The 23,291-nt window shown below is 33.5% G+C and overlaps 1 protein-coding gene across 2 annotated transcripts in view; it reads right to left on the bottom strand.

Annotated features, from left to right (window-relative positions):
* Nucleotides 1–3,993: 3,993 nt before the first annotated feature.
* Nucleotides 3,994–23,291, bottom strand: part of LOC122052306 (probable pre-mRNA-splicing factor ATP-dependent RNA helicase DEAH4) — a 35,848-nt gene continuing 16,550 nt past the window's right edge. Inside the window, exons 9-16 of one of the 2 annotated variants that reach the window (XM_042613774.1) lie at nucleotides 21,488–21,702; nucleotides 21,240–21,332; nucleotides 18,776–18,899; nucleotides 18,176–18,323; nucleotides 13,240–13,309; nucleotides 5,713–5,873; nucleotides 4,425–4,600; nucleotides 3,994–4,346 (exon numbers count right to left, since the gene is read on the bottom strand). In XM_042613774.1, the coding sequence (XP_042469708.1) occupies nucleotides 4,187–4,346; nucleotides 4,425–4,600; nucleotides 5,713–5,873; nucleotides 13,240–13,309; nucleotides 18,176–18,323; nucleotides 18,776–18,899; nucleotides 21,240–21,332; nucleotides 21,488–21,702 (1,147 nt within the window). In that variant the 3' untranslated portion in view covers nucleotides 3,994–4,186. The remainder of the gene's footprint in view (nucleotides 4,347–4,424; nucleotides 4,601–5,712; nucleotides 5,874–13,239; nucleotides 13,310–18,175; nucleotides 18,324–18,775; nucleotides 18,900–21,239; nucleotides 21,333–21,487; nucleotides 21,703–23,291) is intronic. The other variant, XM_042613775.1, reaches the window with a different exon arrangement.

The following is a 23,291-nucleotide window of genomic DNA, read 5'->3' as shown; positions in this document are numbered from 1 at the left end:
TACTTACGGCATTATTTGTTGGGGGCAATCAACTATAGTAGAGGCCCAATCATTTAAAGGCATATAATCATGTAGATCGTCATGCATTTGTCTTAGTTAAGCACTCGAAAAAATTTTCAATCTAGATACCTGTCACAAACCATAGGATTATGTTAAATTATTTATATATCATTTTTTCATAGCCCAATACAGATTATTTGGAAGAAAATTTACTAACCAGCTCTGTAAAATGTTGATTATTTTTTTTATTATAGGACAACAAATTATAATGGTAGAATGTTTTTGTCTCAATGTCCATGGATAATAAATGATGGTGAGAACGATCAATATTCATTGGTATAAAAATATATCTAGCTTTACGATCAACTGGATCAATCAACGGGATTTATTTTTTATAATGTGTAACATACTAGTTCCTCATAAGTGTTCCTTTGATGATTGTACAAATCAAGATATATTCATAGTTGGTATAATAATATCACAAACAAATTAATATGTTATCATATAAAAATAAATTTCTATCTCAAATCTGATTGAGCAATAAATGGATCGGTTATACGTCATATTAGACGATGATGTTTCCCTAAAGAGTATTGAAATGTATGAGTTGATTAATTCCCCGTCCGTAAAAATCCTGCTATCAAGACATGTAAGGAAATCATTTACTATCAATGTATAGTAGTCTTTCTCTCATATAGAGTCAGAATTAAGCCACCTCAATTTCTCAAGTATTGTTATGAGGTAGGCCACATTTCCTTTTCATTTTTGTCTTTTTTGTTTCTTTAAATTTACCTTTAATATATTGTAAATAAAAATAACTCAATGTATTTAATACTAACAATAGAAATTCATATCAATATGATTGCAATTACTATTTCAAAATTACTCCATAATTTCCTATTTACTTTAATAACATCCACCCTCCTTCTGTTGAGTGTCTTCTCCCTTTGTTATATTAATTCAGCCTCTTGTTCTTCATCAATCTTGTCGATAACTAATATAATCTTGTATTCTTACATTTCAATTTGTTCCCTTTGCATTTGATTATTTTTGTCCCCCTCCTTCATTTGTCTCCTAGTTCTCTTCATACCATGAACCATTGGTATCAATGAAGGTTTATCTTTAGGAGTGTCCCTTAGGTCATAGCACCTTCTATCGCGTCCTCTTCTCATCTAATTGTCGGATGATTCTACAAGAGGAGGATGTCCTACAGGGTGCTTATTTGGAAATGATAATCCTTTCCTTTTCAAAATGTCAACTAATACTTTATTGAAGGAAATTAATTCTACATTTCGCTGGATAAGAATTTCAAATTTTATTTCCTTTGCAATACACCCTAAACATCCAACTACCTCTGATGAGTCTGTATCGATATTTGCAATAGATGTTTCACCCCTTTATCACATTGAATGGCGAGGGGGAGCAAAGTAAATAGACTTCCTCATGAGTAGGAAGAATATCAACAAGAATATGATTAATCAATAATATTAGATGATCAATGAACAAACATTTACATAGATAATAGGATTGTAGCATTATAACAAATACATTTATATTTACCTAGAGAGGTGAGAGTCCTTATAGCTTAACGCTTACTTTATTAATATGAGAATAAGCAGTTCTCCACTTGGTTATTCTGGGTCCTACCATGCTGGTTGTCCGTTGAATAGGGACATGCTCAAGAAATCAAGTCTATGACAAAAATAAATAATTGGATTATATTAACTACCAAAGCAAACAACTAACTAAATATTCAAAACTTACAAGTAGACCAACAAATCCCTTCATATAAGGCATCATGACCATATGGCTAGGATTCTTTGCCACAAACACTTCTCCAAATATCGAGAGTTGAGGACTCATATAATTATATATTGTCTCGACCCAATTATAATTTCCTAGGTTATCGAAATCATTGACAATATCTATAATTCCCATAGGTAGCTTATAAGTAGAAGAAGCAAATAAAATAGAAGAAAAAATATAAAATTTACAAAACAACATAACATCCTTATCTGAATCAATGCGCAAATAATATTTCTTCATTAGGTCTTCCAATCTAGATCGATCTAGTTCTTTCCTTACAAAATATCTAGTATACAATTTTCCATAAGCAACATTCAAATTCATCTTTACAATCATGGGTCTATCTAGGATTCCAAGCAATAGTGGTCTTTGGTTGTGAAAGTCACGCCCACATTGTGAAATTTAAATATTTTACCTTCTGAATCCCGGTTCTCAAAAATGTTAAATAATAATCACCTAAGTGAAATTTTCGGTATGCTAAGGAATGACACAAAAGGGCTATTGCTTATAATGCTAATGTGTTTTCCGTAGAGTCTTAGTCCTGACTGTTCTTTTTCCTTCCCCTTATCCTTTGGGGAAGTTTGACAAAAGAAATTTATAAATGTCCAATGTAATTTATGCTCGATATGTATATTTTTTTTCCAGCTATTAATGTAGATGTTTGAATTTCTTGCAATATAAAAATTAAACATTCCACCTTTGTAAATGAACAAACAAATAACATTCAAACATAATACCATTTTTTAGCTAATTCATTTTGATAAATTTAACAAAATTAAATAATTTATTGTACATATCAAAGCATTTGTAAACATCATTCCTAGTAGATGATGATACTGAGATACTATAGTTTTTTCACTAGGATCATTTACCTTCAATTATCATATTGCTTCCACCAATTCAATCATATAAATTTTGTGAAACTAACTTAAACTAAGCATACAAATTTTGATTACATTTTTTTAACTAATAAAAATTTTTCGGTCACCTATGAAGTTGATGGATTCTTTGACATTTCAAATGTTATTAATACTGTAGCATTCGATTCCCTCTCACTCGAAACTACTTCCAACTAACAAACACCAACTGAAGGAATGGAAGCCTTATACGATAGACATGGTCGGCAGTGAAGAACTAAGTCCTATCGTTCAAGATTTTGTAGATGAGACATGAGTTTGCCTAGTAAAAACATCAATTAACACAAATGGAGCTAGCCCAATGAAGTAAAAGTTGTCTTTTAGGTTGTTTTCACCGATGGGTGCTAGGGTTTCCAATTTCTCAGATGAAGCGAGAGCGAGGTGGTGTTAGGATTTTTTATGCGAAAACGAGTGCTTCAGTGACATACCTCAGACTCTCATTTAATTTTTGTTTCGGACGCACTTCAAGAATGTCAAGGTAAAATGGAAATTTAACCCATGATAAGCTATGCAATTTGGACAATTCCAAAACGCCTACGCGATTTGGACATTTCCCAAAACTACCTACGTTGTTTGGTAAATTACCATAAAATATTAATTCCAAATTTTAATCCTCTTATTATTTATCTAAGTATTTCTACCATGCACCATGTTTGTAGAGGTATGATTTTTTTTTTTTTTTGATTAGCACTAAATATTCAGATCAATTAATTCTGAAAATAATCAACTTGGCTCTATGAAAATTTTCCATAAGCTATAAAAGTTTCTAAAGAAATGTCTTACAATTTATCATAATTGAAAATTGAACCATAAGTATTTAAGAGACTGCATCACTATACCATAGAACTATTCCAAATTAGTGATGTCAAATGCATTGAAGCATCAATGAAATAAATGGATCGGCATTATAAATTGAGTTATGCCAAATATGGAGAAAAATAATAGTGTGGGGAGCCTAGATCAAGAAAGAATTTAATGGACAAAAGACTAGGAGGCTTGAATCAAGGGGAAGCTCAAAGTACTTGAGAGAGGGGTCAGCCTAGATAAAGGAAGAGTTTAATCTACTTCAGGGTGGGAAACCTAGATCGAAAAAGAGCTAAAGACCAAAAGACTATGAACACACTATATTGTGATATTGCCTAAGTAGCTGGTGAGATACTTTCAGCTTGGTTGTTGAAGCTTCGTGACTTTGGACGGTACCCAAGTGGTGTCTATCAACAGCTCAAGTTTTAGATCTTTGGGCAACTTACAGGTTTTGTAGTTCTAACAGTAAAACCGTTGAATGTTCTAGCAGTTTCTGTTTTAGTTGTTTTTCCAAAATCTATGATTTAAAGATTTCAACAATGATGGAAACACACAAGAATTCTTTTACAAGCGGACTGAATTTCACTATCCTGACGTCAGATTTTCAGCATGCAATAGCTGTTTTCACCGACGATGTTACGGGTTCCTTGAAAATTCTTTTACTTCTTTGCTTTTCTAGCAAGATATCTTTCCCGAGCTGCCTGAATTTTACTATCTGTGGAATCAGATTTCTTGTCGGTATTGGCCCTTTCTACAGGCAATGTTAAATTCCCTTCCTTTGCGATCTCATGGCTCTCTAAAGTGTCAGAACCGCCACTGCTGAATGAGGGATAGACTAAATTTTAAACAAAAAAGAGAAGTGAATGGCAAATTCTTGGACTTCATTAAGTGCATTACCTCAACTTGTGAATGTTCATCTTCTCTAGTTTCCGCAAGATCGTTTGGACCCATGAGATTTCAACAGCACAAACATTTCTCATAAATGGGCGACTTGTACTGATGAGTTCATGATACACGACATAGTCCGGCAATTGACCATCTTCATCAGCTTCTAGAACAGAGGAAGGATGGACCTGGGAAAAAAGATAACTTTGATGAGTCACTTTGCCACTAAAATAAAGACCGAACAATGAAAACGACTGAGAGACCACGACTTGTGACATATAATTGCGTAATGCATCAAAAGATAACTTTCTAGTAAAAGAATGTCCCACAACCATTGCAAAAAATGTGCACGATAACCACATAATGGTTTGGGTAATCAGGCAGATTTAGTATGAAAACAGTACATGTATCTTGTGCCGACATGGATCTGGTGAGGATGGGTTGTGATCCTCAGAGCGAACACCATGGCCAAGATTTATGTAGAATGGTATCAAATTTTGGTAATTTATTGGAATGTTATGTTTCGACCATTTCACCCAGCATGGTACAAGATTTAAAATCATGTTCAGCATAAACAATGTCTACCTATACTTCATCTCCTTCCTTCTTCAATTCCAATCCATCACCGGCATCATGTATCGAAACATCAACATGATACTTCCAATCAAAGACTGAAACTTTAGTATGGCTCGAGATTTTGAATCTTGTTTGAAATAATCGCTCATGAAAAAAAAAAAAAAACTTTCAACTAAACTATGATCGATATGACTTGTTAAATGAAATTTTGTTATGTCATGCAACAATGATTGGGGACACGTCAATATAAATATCTAAATACAACTATACATAACTGTTTTTGATACTTGAAATTTAGAAAGAAACTTTTCCCCCTAAATATCAAGGTAAAAGTTTCTTTAATAACTGTTACTGATGAAATGTTAGTTTCTGGTTACTTCTGATGAATCTTGAATGTCACCCGAACTTCAAAACTAAGGAAAATTCAGATGTAAAGAATACAGCTCAACTAGGTAACCTCAACTATGTATAAACTAATTCCAACTGTGTTAGGAGTAGACTTCAATGCAATTAGATAAATATCTAGTTATGAATTTTCAAGTCAATTTGGCAAAGCTAGAAAAGGAAAGTCAAAAAATCTTGAAACATAGATGATTAAAATCATGCAAAGGAAATCTTATTTGGTCGCCGACTACCAGAAAGAAAAATTACATACTATATATTCAAAGAATTAAAAGTAGATTAAGTGGATTTAAATGATTGCTTAGTTAAAAGTCACAGCTACCTGCACAAGTTGTGATCTGTAACCAAGCGTATGAAAGCCATTGTGATGAATCATCCGCTCAGCTAACTGGTTTCCATAGCCTTTGCACAAAGCTCTCCTGAGTTTTCTGTAATTTTTATCACTCTTGTTTTGCATTATACCTGATTCTACATCCAATGGTCCTGCATTCAACAAAGCCAATGGCCATAAAATAGAGTAACAGCCACACAATAATCTCTAGAAAGAATTGAAACTTCGAATGACTTATAGCCACTGACACTGAAGTCATGACTTATAAATGTGTGAAACATTAATTTTTTTTTAATGTTGTTTTTTTAATCATATTTTAAATAAATATTTAAAAATGATTTTTCATTAACTACACTGATTCTAAATCAATTGCATTTTGATTGATAGTAAATTAAACTAAAAGGAAAAAATTAAAATAACAAGACCACTTTCTTCATTCTCAATATTTTTTTTTCTTTATAAAATAAAAATTAAAAATTAAAATTTCCGATGAGCGTCATTCTCAATATCTCTTAAGCTCAGTTTTTTTATAATATTTTAAATAAGAAAAAATTAAAAAGCTATTAAATAAAAAATTGCACCGAACAAAAATAAAGAAAATATTTAGTTTAATTTTGATTAGATAATAGTTAACTAAAGCATAATAAAATTTTAGTTTCATTCATTTTAAATTGATTGTAAACTAAACTAAATAAAACAAATTAAATTAATTTTTTACAATAAAATATATTTTCTAGTGAGATTTATTTTTGAAAATTAAAGGATTATAAAACTTATGTTGTCGATCTACAATAAAGTAAATTCATCAATTATGTTATTTTTTAATATTTACATTTAAATGTAAATAATTTAATTTTTATAAAAATAAATTTAAAAATTGATATCTGAATACGGATTGAGTTCAAATAAAACTAAACTGAACCAATCAGAAAGTTTCAGTTTGTTTTATATATATGTCAACTTGATTTTCAATTATTAAAACTGACAAAAAATTAGACTCAGTTTAGTTTGATTTACTTTGGACTGAATAAAACCATTATGCCTATATGATCTATAATATTACTATATGTATTTCATACAATTTAAATTGTGTGTTCATTTTATTTTCATTTGTTTAATTGTAAATTAAATCAAATAAAAGAAATATTTTATTTTTGTAGATCATACTGTTTATAGTAAAAATTTACAGAATCAAAACTTAATTTCTTATATTAATTCAGATACAAAATTTGACCGACAATATTATTATTAAGAACCAAATATAAAAGTTTAACATTTTAATAAAACTTCAATTAAAAATACACTAAGCTAAGCCCAAAGATATTTTGCTGCCACATCTGTATATATATAGTTTAATACCAAAAATAGTTTTTTCTCTTAAATGCATCTTCTTCATCCTCTCCTAAGAAGATCTAAGTTTGCTCTCCCTATCAATCACCTAAAAAATGTTTAGCCAAACCCTTCAAAGAATCATTCATGACTCTACTGTGATTCAGTGCCCCGCTTTTTTCCCTCTTTGCGCTTCTTAAGTAAGACAATTTTAAAATCTTATAGAATATCTTATCTTATCTTCCTATTTAAGTATTTTTTGAGGAAACTCATTTTTTACGAGTGAGCGGGATGAGTGATTCTAATGTGGTCTTTGGACGTTGGTGAATCAAATCCCATAATTGCTCCCACTACTTATGATAATTCTTTACCCTTCCAAATCACTAGCTTTAAACTCTCTAGCCAGAATTATCTTCAATGGTCTAGATCCGTCCAACTTATCATTTGAAGGGAGGGTCGTTTCGGCTATCCCGATGGTTCTATTCCCCGGCCATCTTCAACCGACCCTTCCTTTGCTAATTGGGGCATCCAAAACTCCATGGTAATGGTAATGGCATGGCTCCTACACTCGATGGATGACATCATTGCTGACATTTATCTCCTCTATCCAATGTGAAAGCAATATGGGAAGCAGTCAAGTTGGCCTATTCGAATTTGGAGGACTCTATACAAATGTTCGATCTGCGACATCATTCCAAAAATCTACATTAAGATGATTGTACAGTCACTCAATATTTCATTTCTCTAACCAAACTCTGGCAGGAACTTGATCTCTTTACTCAACTGGCTTGGACTGACACCTCCAACGATGAGATCTATCGCAAATTACTTGCAAAAGAATGGACCTACGATTTTTTGACCGGACTCAATCCTATTCTCGATGATGTTCGTGGTTGCATCCTAAGCATTAAACCACTTCCGAGTCTTGATGCTATTTTTTCGAAGGTCTGTCAAGAAGAAGAACGCCGCCGCGCCATGCTTGATGGCTCCTCCATGCCCTCTGCTTCGCCCATTAATTCTGATGCACCTACCATGGTTGCTCGATCCCCCAACTCTCGCGACACTCGCAAACCTCTTTGGTGTGATCATTGTAACCGTCCCCATCACACCAAAGAAACCTACGGAAAGCTTCACGGTAAATCCACAGATTAGATCCCACGCAATCAACGCAAGAGTGACAAATCCAAACCTCCGATTGCAGCCAAATCCGATGCAGCATCCTCATCATCTTTGACCTTCACCCAGGCCCAACTCGATCAGATTGGTCAAATGTACATCCTTGATGACTCATGGTATTTCCTCCTCTACTATGAATGAGTCAACCACATCGGGCGAGTCTTGGATTATTGATTCTGATGCTTCTGAGCATATGTCAGGTACTCGTACTATTTTCTTCGTACAGTCAATATTCTGATACTCGTACTGTTACTTTGGCAGATGAATCAGTAGGGGAATTAGACCTGTGACTCTTTGTCCCAATCTTTTGCTGCATAAAGTTTTATTTATTCCCAAGTTGTCATATAACTTACTCTCAATTAGCAAACTAACTCGAGATTCAGATTGTGTGGCTAATTTTTCCCAAAGCTCATGTTTTTCAGGATCAGAACTCAAGAAGGATGATTGGGCGTGCTTTAGGAATGCTGCTCAGGTGGTTGGATTGTACTACTCTTTATGTGCTAACTCTTTGGCTTGTTGTCAAGATGTTCGTAGTTCAGTCTTTTCTCACTGCTACCACCAAATAAAGCTACTCCATCACCGCCTTGGCCATCCTTGCTTCTCTTATATGTGTTACTTATTTCCTTCGTTGTTTCTTTCTTTAGATCACTGTGTGTGAATTCTGTCAATTAGTTGAACACACTAGGGTTCCTTTTTCAATTCATCCATATCATGCTTCGAAACCTATTTTCCCTTGTTCATAGTGACCTATGTTTCTTCAATTTCAAATAAAAGGTGATTTATTTCCTTTATTGATGATCATTCTCGAGTTTGTTGGATATTTTTTTTACATGAAAAATCTGAAATTGCGTATATATTTGAGCAATTTTATAACATGATTCTCAAACTAACTCTCATATCCAAATTCTTCAAACTGATAATAGAATCGAATATTTTAATTCCTCACTAAATGATTTTTCTTCAAAAAAAAAAAAAGGGTGTTATTCATCAAAGTTCTTGTGTCGATACACCACAACAAAATGATGTATCTGAAAGGAAAAAACGTCATCTTCTAGAAGTTGCTAACACACTACCTTTTTCTAGCAATCTACATATACATTTTTTGGAATGTTATTTTAACTGCTTGCCATTTGATAAATCAGCTACCATCTAGAGTGTTAAAATTTAAAATCCCAATTTCCACTCTTCAAGAATGTTTTTCAAAATCTCATATCTTTTCTGGTTTTTCTTTACACATATTTGGATGCTCGGTTTTCATTCATATTCATAATCATCTTAGGTCTAAATTAGATCCTAGAAGTCACAAGTGCATTTTTGTTGGGTACTCTTCCACCAAAAAGAGGTTATAGATGTTATTCTCCTTCAAAGAGAAAATATTTTATCTCTAGAGATGTCACCTTTTTTGAACATCAATACTTTTATTTGAAGCCTTCTACCCAGGGGAGTCTCTAATTAAAAATTTGGCTCTACCGCATATTTCTCTAACTAATTGGGAATATTTTTGGGAAACAAATCCACCTCATAATTAAGCTCGGGGGAGATCTTAACTCCACAAAATCATGAACTTATCTTACTTCCATAAGGCCCAGAAATTCAAAATTTAGAAATTCAAGATTACCCTGCTTCTGCAAATCTAGAAATTCCAAGTCAGGAAAATCTACAATCACCTCAAATATCTCCCCGTATCACTCCAGTACCCAAAATTTCCAAACCCATTGAATTTTTTCTAGTGACTTACAACAAAAGAAAGCAGGTAGAAACCAAGTCTGATCTGATATCTCCAGCGCCTCACTCGTCTGGCTCAAGTTCTAGTCCTGATGATACTAAGCTGCTACAATTGGATGTGTCAATCGCACTTCATAAAGGTACTCGTCTGTATACTCAACATCTTATCTCAGATTTTTTAGGATACTCTCATCTATCAAGACATATGAGTGCTTTGGTAACAAATCTCTTAGAAACAGTAGTACCAGCCAATATTGACGAGGCTCTTAAACACAAACATTGGCATACAACGGTCTATGAAGAGATCAAAGCCTTGGAAAACAATGATACATGGGACATAGTCAATCGACCGGCAAGAAAAAGCCCGGTTGGCTTCAGGTAGGTCTTCATGATTAAGTACAAAAGTGATGGTTCGATTGAAAGATACAAAGCTCGTCTCGTGGCCAAGGGGTACACTCAAACTTACAGAATTGACTACCAAGAGACGTTCGCTCCTGTCGCAAAGATCAACACTATTCAAGTCCTATCTCTTGCAACAAACTTAGATTGGCCTCTTCACCAACTAGAAGTCAAGAATGTCTTTCTCAACGGTGATCTAGCAGAAGAGGCGTACATGGATCTGCCACCTGGGTTCAACAAGAATAAAGAAGCCTCAGTTTGTCGTCTAAAGAAGGCTCTCTACAGTCTAAAGCAATCTCCAAAGGCTTGGTTTGACAGGTTTACCAAGACGGTTCAACAGCTTGGTTACAAGCAAGCTCACCATACTTTATTTCACCATATAGTAAAGGATAAGATTGTCATATTGATTGTTTCTGTAGACAACACTCTAATCACTGGTAATAACCTTGAAGAGATGGAAAGGATCACGAAACATCTTGTAGCAACATTTGAAATGACGGATCATGGGAAACTTCGATTTTTCCTTAGAATGGAAGTTGCTCGAAGCAAGGAAGGGATATTCGTCTCACAACGAAAATATATTCTCGACTTGCTAAGAGCCACCGGGTTAATGGAATGTAAACCTGTTGATACTCCCATGGATCCAAATGTAAAACTTGAGACTCATACAGAAGATTCACTTGTAGACCGAGGCATGTTTCAACGACTTGTTGGCAGATTGATTTATCTTGCGCAGACCTGACATCGCATTTCCGGTGAGTTGCATTAGTCAATTTATGCACTAACCGTATCAATGTCATTTGAATGCTGCAAACAAAATTTTGAAGTATCTAAAGCGAACTCCTAGCATAGGGTTGATGTTCAAAAAGAATGTCACAAGAAATGTTGAAGAATTTATTGATGTTGATTAGGCAAGGTGTCCGAATGATCAGAGATCCACTTTGGGTTATTGTTCTTTTGTGTTCGAAAATCTAGTCACTTGGCGAAGTAAGAAGCAGCCTGTAGCAAGAAGTAGTGTCAAGGCCGAGTTTCGTTCCACTACTCTTGGTATATGTGAAGCCCTTTGGCTGAAACAACTCCTTAAAGAATTACACATACCGAAGCAAAGTTCCATAATTATTTGGGACGACAACAAAGCTGCGATCTCAATTTCACACAACCCCGCCCATCTTAATAGAACAAAGCATGTTGAGATTGATCGACATTTCATTAAGGAGAAGATTGATGAAGGTATTATCGAAGTCTCATACGTACCTACCACACAGCAAGCATTCTTACAAAGGCTCTCTTTAAGCCTATGTTTGATTGATTAATACACAATCTTGGGATGTATAACATATACTATCCAGCTTGAGGGGGAGTGTAGAATATCTTACCTTATCTTCCTATTTTATCTCTAGCTTATCTTCCTATTTTATCTCTTCCTTACCTTTATCTCTTGTAAACATATAACTATAAATATATGTTCCTGTAATTCATTATATAATAAGATATAGTCTAGTTCTGAGTTTCTTCATGTTTTTAGTGCTTTTAAATCCATAAATTGTTGGTCAGGCCAAGACAATCAATCTTAGTTTAGAAAAATTGTTTAGGCGTCTAATGGGCAAAAAAGCAGAGAATTTGGGATTCTACTTTGTCACTTGTCAAATTTGCTACAAAAACTTGTAAATTGGTCCATTGGTCAAAGTCCATTCGAAATAAAGTATAGGTCAAAAGCTAGTTAACATGTTAAACAAATTCTTTTAACTACAACTTCTCATTCACCTAAATTAGCTGAAAGTTTTATTGAGTGTATTCAAAAGGTCCATATAAATGTGATAAGGGAATTGCTCTGAAACACGCTATAACTGTAAGGAGTTCAATGTAGAAGACAATGTGTTTATTTGCATCCAAAAGGATTTTCCAAAAACTACTTCAAAAAGGTTCATATTCATTCCTATGGGCCTTTTAAAATTATGAGAAGACTTAATTCTAATACATATATTTTTAACCCACTCGCTAATTTAGATATTAGTTCCATTTTCAGTGTTGAAGACTTAATACCACTGAGGCATATTCAGGTATTTCACCTTTCTTTGTTGATACAATCATTTGCTAAAAGGTCAAGTTCTTGCACTCTCATCCGCAACACAAGTCACTCCTTAGAGCAAGCATATTATGGGCATTTAGCCAATTTTTGCTACTCACAGCAACACCCAAAGGTGCATAGTTCATCAGAAGAGACTTCCGGACATTGACATTTTGCCCCAAAAGTCTTGAAGAAATGGCCACAATTGGTCGATCCATCTATAGAGGAGTCCCCACTTCATACCTATTAAGGCACTACAAATATTGATCTCCTCACTAACAAAGTCGAATTCTTTTGGGTGGGAGAGAATGGTTGAAGAGTGATTCAAATTAGGAATAACTTTAATTTTGAGTTGTTTCAAGTTGTTTGGTAATTAGTTGTGCTATTTTATAACTCATCTCTCACTTGGCAGTCGATTAATAGTGATTATAGAATTTCCTAGTTTGTTGAGTTAATTCCTACTTTTTTATAAAATTGAGTTTGTAAAAGTGTCTAGTCTCTTATGTAATTATCAACTTTTGTTTAATAAGATTTTCACTTTATTTTCTCTGCGTGTGAGGTTTGTTCATGCTACTTCAATAAAGTTTCCAACAGTTTGAGGTTTAACTCCGTTTGTGCTATGTCAACCACTCATATATTAGGGTCAAATAAGGTAGCTCTCTATCTTTGTTGAGAGATGCCAATATGTAGCATTCAATAGCTAAAAAAACCTAACAGGACAAACAAATGCAGATAATTGTAATCAATGAGATAAGTTGACAATTGTTCAGAGAATAATAACTTTAGTCACACAACAAATAAACGTAACATAGTGAATTTACCTTTTGCTATCTTATGCACAATCTGAGATAGTTGATTCCTCACATCCTTGCTAAACATCATGCTGCGAACCTGTAAGTTTCCCAAAGCATTAGTAAACTCTATATAGTTATCAATTATAGCCAAATTTAAAAAGTTATTGTGCAAAAGAGAATAATAAAGTAGGACCCAGGAACCAAAAGGATTGTAATAACAGAAATTAGCAACCCTATTAATTCACCTATATGTATCTATCATTGACAGTTAAACTAGCAATTAGGTATTATCTAAAAGTGTATTAATAAGCTGACCTTGAAATCAAACAACAATATCAACAACAATCAAGGTTTTATCCCACTAAGTAGGATCAGCTATATGGATCCTCCTATGTCATTGGACTTTATCCCCTATTATATTCTCATCTATATTTCAATAAACTTTATCTTATTTTATCATTGCTAATTAAATCTTCTTTGGTCTTCCTCTTCCTTGATTAAAAAAAAAAAAAGACAGCCCAGCGCACAAAACTCCCGCTATGCGGGTCACGAGGAAGGATCCATTGTACACAATCTTACCTTGCTTTTTGCAAGAGGCTGTTTCCAGGATTCGAACCCGTGACCTTTTGGTCACAAAGCAACAACTTTATCGTTGCACCCAGGCTCCCCTTCTTCCTCTTCCTTGATTAATGAGTGTATTTATTATGATTTCACATAACTTAACTGACGTATTTATTGATCATCTATGTACATAATCATATCATCCAAGCTCGATTTTCTCTCTAATGTTCTCATTTCTTAATCTATCCATCCTCATATTTTGACTCGCACCGTTTGCTCGTGTGCTCAATTCATAACCCAACATCATGCATATAACATAACATGTCTAACCGCTATTTTATAAAACTTCCCTTCAAATTGACCTTGAAACCACATGAACTAAAAATATACTAATTTCAAGATAAGAGGATTTTGTTGAAGGTGGCAATTTGTTATTTTTTTAGAAAGGAAAGTTTCCATTAGAAGAAAATATATTCACATTTTAGCTGTTATGAAATTACAATTCCAGAGAGGCAGATATTAATAGCGTAAAGACAAACTAAGACCTAGTTAAGGTTGGAAAAATTAATTTGAATGCAAGGTGAAAGGAATATAAAAGCCATAGGGAACAAGTGGTGGAACAAATAATCCTGTCTAGTGAATCATCCATGTCATAGCCTATACCATGGCAATAAACAAGAATAAAGTAGATGAAACTTAAAAAGAAGATTACTGAAGAATAAACAAACAGGAAACAATATAGAGAACATCGATATTGATGTATTATTCCTTGATATTCAGTTTCTTCAAAATTCTGATGGGAAAACAAGTCAGCACCAGAACATTGGACTCAGGATTGTTGGGATGTATACTAAAAGCCTAGCTTTTTGTATGAACATTTATTTTGAAATAAGAATCACATTAGTCAAATATCTGCATTTATGTTAAATGCATAAATGCAGTTGTCCATTTAATTTATATTGTAGATAACATAGTGTTTGGTGTGACACAGAAGATCATGTTATCAGTTCCTTATAAATTATAAATAGTAGCTCACAACCAAGATGGAATGGGGCAAACCATTGGAGTGATTGTAGTGTAATTTAGTATTAGTTTATCTTAACTATAAAATTACACTAGTACACTATGTGTGTATTGAATAGGACCATTTGAGGTTGTTTCTTTTTATACTGACTACATAAAAGAACAAAACCTCTGTTATTATAGATGTGTGTACTCTTAATCCCGATATAATAACAAACACGTATACTTAGTATTTATTTCTTTAATTTATCAATGGGTGAGATTTAGTTCGTTAAATCAATAGGCCCGATAAGTTGGGAAATGATATTATTTATATGGTGTGTTGTCGATTATAGAAGGAAACTGTGTTCTAGTAATCTAGGTTGATGATGCCCCCTTGAGGAGCTCATAAGGATTATCATGTAAACCCTGCAGGTGGACTTAGTCCGGCATGATGATGAAGTTGAGTGGTACTACTCTTGGAACTAGATATTAATTAAGTGAGTTGTCAGTAACTCATTTAATTAGTGGGCATTCGATATCTTAAACATAGGGAGATTAATACACTCATAATAAGAACAAGCCCATAATGTAATTTGGGATTGGTGCGGTAGTTCAATAATAACTCTTTAGTGATATGAGTTATTATTGATGAACTTGAGTTGGGTGTTCGGGGCAAACACGGGAAGCTCAAGCTCATCGGGAGACCAAAACTAATTTCTCCTCTCGGTCCCTGTTGCGGCCTCTATAAATCCTTGTATCCATAAAGTCCACTTCTTACCCAAGTAATGGGTCGGCCACATCCTTGCTTGGTGCAAGGGGGCCAGCCAAGCATGGGCTTGGAAGCCAAGAGGTGGCCGGCCAAGCTCGGTGCTCAAGCTAGGGGTCGGCCACTAGAAAAGGAAAAAGGAAGTTTTGTTTTTAAAACAAAATTTTGTTAAAATCTTTCCTTATTTGTAGTTATCTACAATGGTTAAAAGAAAATTTTTAATTTTCCTTTTATAGTCATCCTCATGGTTTTAAAAGAGAGTTTTAAAATTTTAAAATCTTTCCTTTTATAGCTATCTACAAAAGATTAAAGAGAGATTTTAATTTAGTTAAAATCTTTCCTTATTTGTAGTTATCTATAATGTTTAAAAGAGAGATTTTAATTTTTGATAAAACTTTCCTTATTTGTAACCATGATTTAAAAAGAGAAGTTTTAATTAATCTTTCCTTTTTGTAGTTGTCTACATGTTTTAAAAGAGAGATTAATTTTAAAACTTTCCTTTATTGCCATGTACAATAGGAAATTTAGAAAAGAGAGATTTTAATTGTTATTAAAATTTCCTTTTTAATGAGAGGCCACAAATAAGGAAGTTTTAATTATGTTTAAAACTTTCCTTTTTTGCCATGAGCAAGGATTATAAAAGAAGAGAAGGTGATGCCTTATGGTGTAACACATAATTCTATTCCTCTCTTCTAGTATCCTTGTGTGGTCGGCTTTCTCTCTTCTTAAGGCCGGCGGCACACAACCTTGCTTCCTCTTTCCCTTTCTTCCCTCTAGGGTTGGCACTCCATATCATCTTGGTGGTCGGAAGTTGGAGAAGAAGAAGAAGAGAAGAAAGAGCATAGAGGTGGCCGGTTGCTTGGAGAGGAAGAAGAAGAGAAGGAGGTTTCCTATTTTGGCATCCCTTGGTGGCTCAAAAGTCTTGGAGGAGAAGAAGTGGTTCGGGTGGAGTTATCTTGGTAGATCGTCGCCCACACAACGTCCAAGAGGAGAAGAGGAATACAACAGAAGATCAAGAGGTCTTTAGCTACAAAGAAAGGTATAACTAATTAATTGTTTCCGCTTCGAATTAATTAGTTAGTTTTCTTCTGAAATATCAACACAAGAGGCTATCGGTTTTAGGTTATCGTTTTGTTATCGATTTTATTTTTCGATTTCATGTTTCGATATTGTGCTTCTATTGAGGTCTCTGTAGTTAAACCTAGTTTAATGTAAGAAGTTAAATATCCGATTTCTTTGAAAGGCTTTGTCTAGGAAGTGGTGGATGATCCCATACCCAAGAAGGCCTAGTGTCTCGCCATGTTTAACCTGGAAACCGATCTTTGAAATAGATATTTAATTAACTTCTGTAATATGATTTAACTTATGAAGAACACATCGGTTAAACTTGGAGTAAAAATGTTAAGTATCGTTTCCAATTCAAGTTTAACTTCTGAAGAGCAACTTGAATTAATAATGTTAAGCATTGTTTGCAATCCAAGTCTAACTTCAATAGAGCACATGGGTAGCTAGGTTAAGTTCTGTGCTTGTACAAATTTTTGTACAGGGGAATATAACGGTGTCCCGAGTAGCAACCAACACTCAGGATATCATACCAACATTACCTTTAAAGATATTCTGACTACCTCAGCATCACCAAGCCACATCTGTAATATGCTCTGGTCAAGTTAATGGTCAACCCAACAATCCCAAGTGTGTCGAGAGATTAAATCAATTGCCCACTCAGGTCAAATTCCTGCCATGATAGATATCTATTTACTCTATGTTAAAGGTAGTTTATCTCATCTCTACGCTTATTTTAGATGACCTGACGCAAGTGTCAAAAAGTGACCATGTCAGACACAATTATCAGGTACTTCCATTTCTTGGTTTCCTCTCGTGGGAATTTTCCAACCCAACTATAGTTGAGTTATCCCATTTCTCTTTCCACTTCAAAGGTTCAAACTAACTGACACAAATTCAACTACTTCATCAACCACAAGAGCAATAACCTTAACTTACAAGTTTCCAACAAAAAGTATTTACATGACAAGGTTAGGCCCAACCTGACTATGGTGGTTAGGGAATACACAGAGAGAGAGAGAGAGAGAGAGAGAGAGAGAGAGAGGCACTCTTGCAACTTTTAATTCATGTCATCCCGTGATGGAAACCCAACCATATTCTTTCTACTTATAGTTCTTAATCAAAACTAAGAAACAACTCAGAACAAAAACTGAAAATATAATCACCGCAAGAAAAAGATATTGATTATGTTGTCACTTGCCTTATCCAGAATCATAATCACATATGCAGTTGATATTTTGGTTGTGCAAGATGCGAACATCAAAACTTGATGCCAAGAAGGTTAAACAAAATAGATATGGAAAATATCTTGTACTATGAAACCCAAATTTGCAATGCTTTTTTACCCATGAACTGATATTGTAGGTTAACTCAATGGACAGCTAAACTAGTGATCACATAACCAAAATGCCTCTAGATTGTAACACTGCAATAAAAATACAACCACTGAAGATAAGAATAAAGATTCCATCTCCTGTATGTTGAAGGTAAAAAAGACATGTCAACAATGCCTCTCCAGTAACAATAAAATAACATGGAACATTTTCATAAAAGTAAATGTTAATGTACCTGTAATTCATAGTTTGTGCACCAACTTGGATCATAGAAAGCATGATCCCAACTTTCAAACACCTGAAGCAGTTGGATATGATCACCCCACCCACAACCATCAGGTAGTTTGGAAAATTGTTGTTTTCTCTTTTTTTCTTTATTCTTACTGTTCAGTACATGTGGTTATTCAGTTCCACGTACAGGTATCACAATGAAAAATTAGGCATCAGAATTCCCAGAAAGTGAACAAATTGGCAACTTGAAGTGAATTCATCAAGGTAATATGTAAACATTCTATCAGCTGTAGGAAATAAGTGCATATTACTTTACAGAAATGGAAAACCACAATCCACCGCTAAGAATGGCATAGTAAATATGAACTTAATTATTAGAATACTTGGATGAATAGAGAATTAAAACACTAAGATTTTTTTTTTGTTTCAACACTTGCATGGTATATGCATTTACATTTGCAGCTTGCAAGTATCCCTGATCATGGAAGATCTACTGATGATAATACTAGCATGGAATCTTGAGTTTATATTTCTGATGAGGCAAATAAGGAAAGACAGGGACCGATAACATTAGCTGATGATAAGCATAAGTAACAAGGATCACCTTCGACTAGGAGGAATTGTAACTTCTGCTGATAACATAGCAGCGACAGTCAAAGCCTCAGACAAACATCCAAGTTCATTTGCCTCAATCAACGTTCTTGCTAGTGAGGGCTCCAATGGAAGCTCTAAAAAATAGTGATAAAACACCAAATAACAGTGAAGGCATGTTTGTTTGAAAGGAAATTCAAAATACAAGTGAATCCTTTAAAACAACATGAAATGCCAAATGCATGGTCTAGAAAATAGGCCTCCACAACTCAACCATGAAATGCTTAACACAATAAATGAATGAAAAGAATACTGGTTTCTAGCCATCCTAAATAACTGAATATAGTGTTTGCTTTATCATGGTTATATCCAAAGTTTCAAACCTTGAACGGTGCCAAAGTTTTGGTCATTATCTAGAATGATACAGTTTTGATGCCATGTTGTATTGGGTCTTGCCAGTATGACTTTGAGACTTAATTTCTTCTACATATAAATCGATAGCAATTAAAAACTTTTTGCATTAACACTTAAGAGCAATAGCTTACAAATTATTACAAACATCTTTTGTAAAAATTAATAAGTTAAATTTTGTAAATTATCTTAATTTAATTAAACTTAGTATAACTTACATAAGTTATAATTGATTATTTTTACTTATAATTTTGTGATTTTGATTAATCATTTCATGATAATTATGTACTTGTAATTAAGATTAATTATTTAATCATAATTAATTTTAATATTATTTGAAGTAAATTGTAAATAATACAGATGAATAATACTATTTTATAAAAAAAATATAATGATATGATATCAATTACTAAATAAGCATTACATTTGTATCAATGTTATATAGAATAAACTAATACTAATTAATTATATATTTATCAATTAATTGTATTAACTAAATATATGATGTATTATATATGCATCAATTATATATACTATACTACATCAATTAATTCGTTGTAGTATATTAATTAAAAAGATGACCTTAGGATAAAAAAAAAGGCAGCCCGGTGCACGAAGTTCCCGCCATGCGGGATCCCGAGGAAGAATCCATTGTACGCAGTCTTACCCTGCTTTTTGCAAGAGGTTGTTTTTAGGATTCGAACCCGTGACCTTTTGGTCACATGGCAACAACTTTACCATTGCGCCAAGGCTCCCCTTCAAAAAGATGACCTTAGGATAAGGGCACAAAATAAAGACTTCTCCCATCCCAGCGACCTTAATCCTGACTTCACCATGACTCACAATCATCTAATTGTGAGTTCAATAAGGTTCAAAATCTAGAGAAACTTCCTCCAGAAATGTGACCTCGCTCCTCTGCCACCAATGACCTTCAATTACTACAACATAGATGCACCAAGGGCCTCCTTCTGTAGGAGTCACCTCCACCACCGTACATTTTTCATCAATTGATGTTCAGTAGACATTCTCCTATAAATTTCAAGTCTATTTATGTATCTTCTTCCTCCTCTTCCCCTCCCCTTTATCTGCATAGGCAATTTCGGTTGTGCCGGCATGTTCTGTGTTAGAGTCATACAGCTGAATGAAGATTTGGCAGTTTATATAAGCAAAGATACAAAAAACTTTGGCAGCTAAGAAGGGAAAACGTATGTGAAACAAAGAGAACATAGATATGGAAAAAAAAGAGTCGGAGTGGGAGAAATCATTAAAAGCAGGAAGGATGGCATTATATCACAAGGGAAAATTCAGCTCTACATCACACAAGGGATTTAATTTAAACTCTAAACCATGAGGATGCTCTCACTCAGATGCTAAGAGAATCAAAGCTTGCATTAATGCATGACAATCATTTAGTACTAATAAGGGATAATCATATTTTAATTTTGTAACTTATTTCTTTATAACTAACTTTCCGATTGATATAGGCATAATTTTTAAAGTCAACAAGTAATGTGGAAGAGAATTATAGAATACACTCATTTGAATACATCTTGACAAGCTTCAAGGTTTGATGAAGCATGCCAAGTGTCAACATAGTACATACTAAAACCGTATCATTCAAACCAATGACCTAAACTCTAACAAGAAACAATACTTTAAACATTGCTCTTCACTACAACCACTACTCAGTCTGCACCTCACCGTTCAATATTAAGATCTTTCCTAGTATCATGTCTTTATTGACACACATCACCATTACAAGACAAGCATCTAGGTAGACTCACTTTTTATACATGTTATTTGCACAACATTTATACACAATGCTCCATGAAGAATAGAAGGCTTACTAAACTACTGTGTAATAATTTCATTGAGTTTGAAGGGCATATGACAACAAAAATGTCATAGGCATTCCTCGCCTGTTAACAAAAATTACCAACCTCTCCCTTATTTTATTGGAAACTAGGACAAAAATGGTAAATCAAATTCTATTGCATGCACAAATGAAGGCTGACAACATATATTAAATTAGCCCTCAAGCATCAAATTAAACATGGAACTCTTACCAGCCATAGATTTTCCAATATCAGTTATTTGTCCATTTTCATCGATTGCGTCAATTAGGTATAACTGCCTTAAAGCATCTTCTAATGATTCACCTGTAGAAACATAGTGTGAACTTCACAAATATATTTCCATTAGGAATGGAATATATGGCAAACATGTGTGTTTTATGTATGTTTTAAGCTCTAAGGACTGAAATGGACAAACAAATCCATAGGAGCAGAATAACATATGGTGAAGTTTCTCTTACGTGATGGAGGATCAAGAAAATCAAACTTCAAGATGTCAATGTCAGAAAGGCTTAATGACTTCAGGTACAGAACAGTTCCAGCAAGAGATGATCGTTGAATTTCTGGTATTGTGGCATCAAGAAACTCTTCATTGTAAACACTTATCGGGTATAATCTGTAACACTTGCCAGGACGAGTTCTTCCAGCTCGGCCAGCTCGCTGATCAGCTTGAACCCTACAAAAGTTTATGCCAACAATTTCAAACAATTATATATTAATTTAATCTAGAATGCTCAAATCTAAGCGTCATGTGAAAATATTATTTCCAAACATGAATATGAAAATCAGAAGGATCCCTTCTGATGCATATCAAAGCAAATCTAGTATAATATGTCTGCATGTCTGTGTGTTTGTGTAAAGCAAAGCCCCCTGTAACAAGCTTCTCCTTTCACGTCATAATTTCTACAAAAAAATTTGAATGTAGATGTTTTGCATCTTGGCAAATCAAACCCTTTAATTGATACATTATGCAAGGGAGAAGGAGGGGAGGGGACAAGAATAAATACTACTACTTTCTTAATTCATACCTTAGAATATTTGATTTATCATTATTAATTTAAATAAAATGTTAAATGTCTCTTTTTTAATGTTTCATTGTTTGCTAATCCTCAACATGTTCAATTCAAAAAATAAATGATTATGACTGACACTGATTTAGAAATAAATTAAATGGAGTGCAGTTAAATTTTTAAAACTAAAAATATATTTGACTATGAAAATACTTTTAATATATAAGAAAAATTAAAAAATAATACAAATTATTTCACACATGATATTATGTATGATTCATTGATATTTTTTGAAAGCTTTCATGAATGCATGAGGACCACCAACAAAGACCATAAAAAGTTTAATATCCGTTAAAAAATTTACTAGGGTTGAAAAAAAATGAATTGTGCATTGAAAGGAAAGCATGCTTGTGTAAATCAAAGCTTTATATATGGAATAGAAAACTATTTAATTCAGAATCACATTTACTATTTCTATTTACATTTTAAAAAATATACATAAATTAATTTTAATAAATTATATAAATATTAATTGTGCAACACAAGTACAAATCTTTTACTAATTAGTTCCAAGTACAGAAGTCAGGAATGAGAAAATATAGCAACGAGATTAAACATATTTCTAATGTTCCACCTTTAAGTGCATAACTGCATATATCGTGGAGAGCACAGGAAAACTTGCAATTTCTATTATATCAAACATGAAACATATTATAACAAACATCTTTATTGAAACGATGATAATATGATATGTGAATTGACAGTTAAATGAATCGAACATATTATAACAAACATCCTTATTGAAACGATGATAATATGATATGTGAATTGACAGTTAAATGAACAAGATACTTGTGTGATGATTCAAGATTACTCTCCAAACACTTAAAAAAGCAATATCTCTATTAATTAATTTTAATAAATTATCTAAATATTAATTGTGCAACGCAAGTACCATTTTACTAATTAGTTCAAAGTACAGAAGTTAGGAATGAGTATATATTACTAAAAGAGATTAAACATATTTCTAATGTCCCGCCTTTGTAAGTGCATATCCTGGAGATGTAGGGAAAAAAATGATAATATGATATGTGAATTGACAGTTAAATGAATATACTTGTGATTGATTCTAGATCACTCTCCAAACAATTAAAAAAGAATTGTCTCTATTAGAGTTAGAGTTTTTGAAATTGCCACTTGTATATGTTGTGGATTTAGTCAGATTGTAGATATATTAAATATGGAATATTGGTTA

The sequence above is a fragment of the Zingiber officinale genome, chromosome 3A (assembly GCF_018446385.1).
Source record: "Zingiber officinale cultivar Zhangliang chromosome 3A, Zo_v1.1, whole genome shotgun sequence".
NCBI classification, from domain to species: Eukaryota; Viridiplantae; Streptophyta; class Magnoliopsida; order Zingiberales; family Zingiberaceae; genus Zingiber; species Zingiber officinale.
The sequence above is the reverse complement of the archived record's forward strand: the minus strand, read 5'-3'. Positions and strand labels throughout refer to the sequence as shown.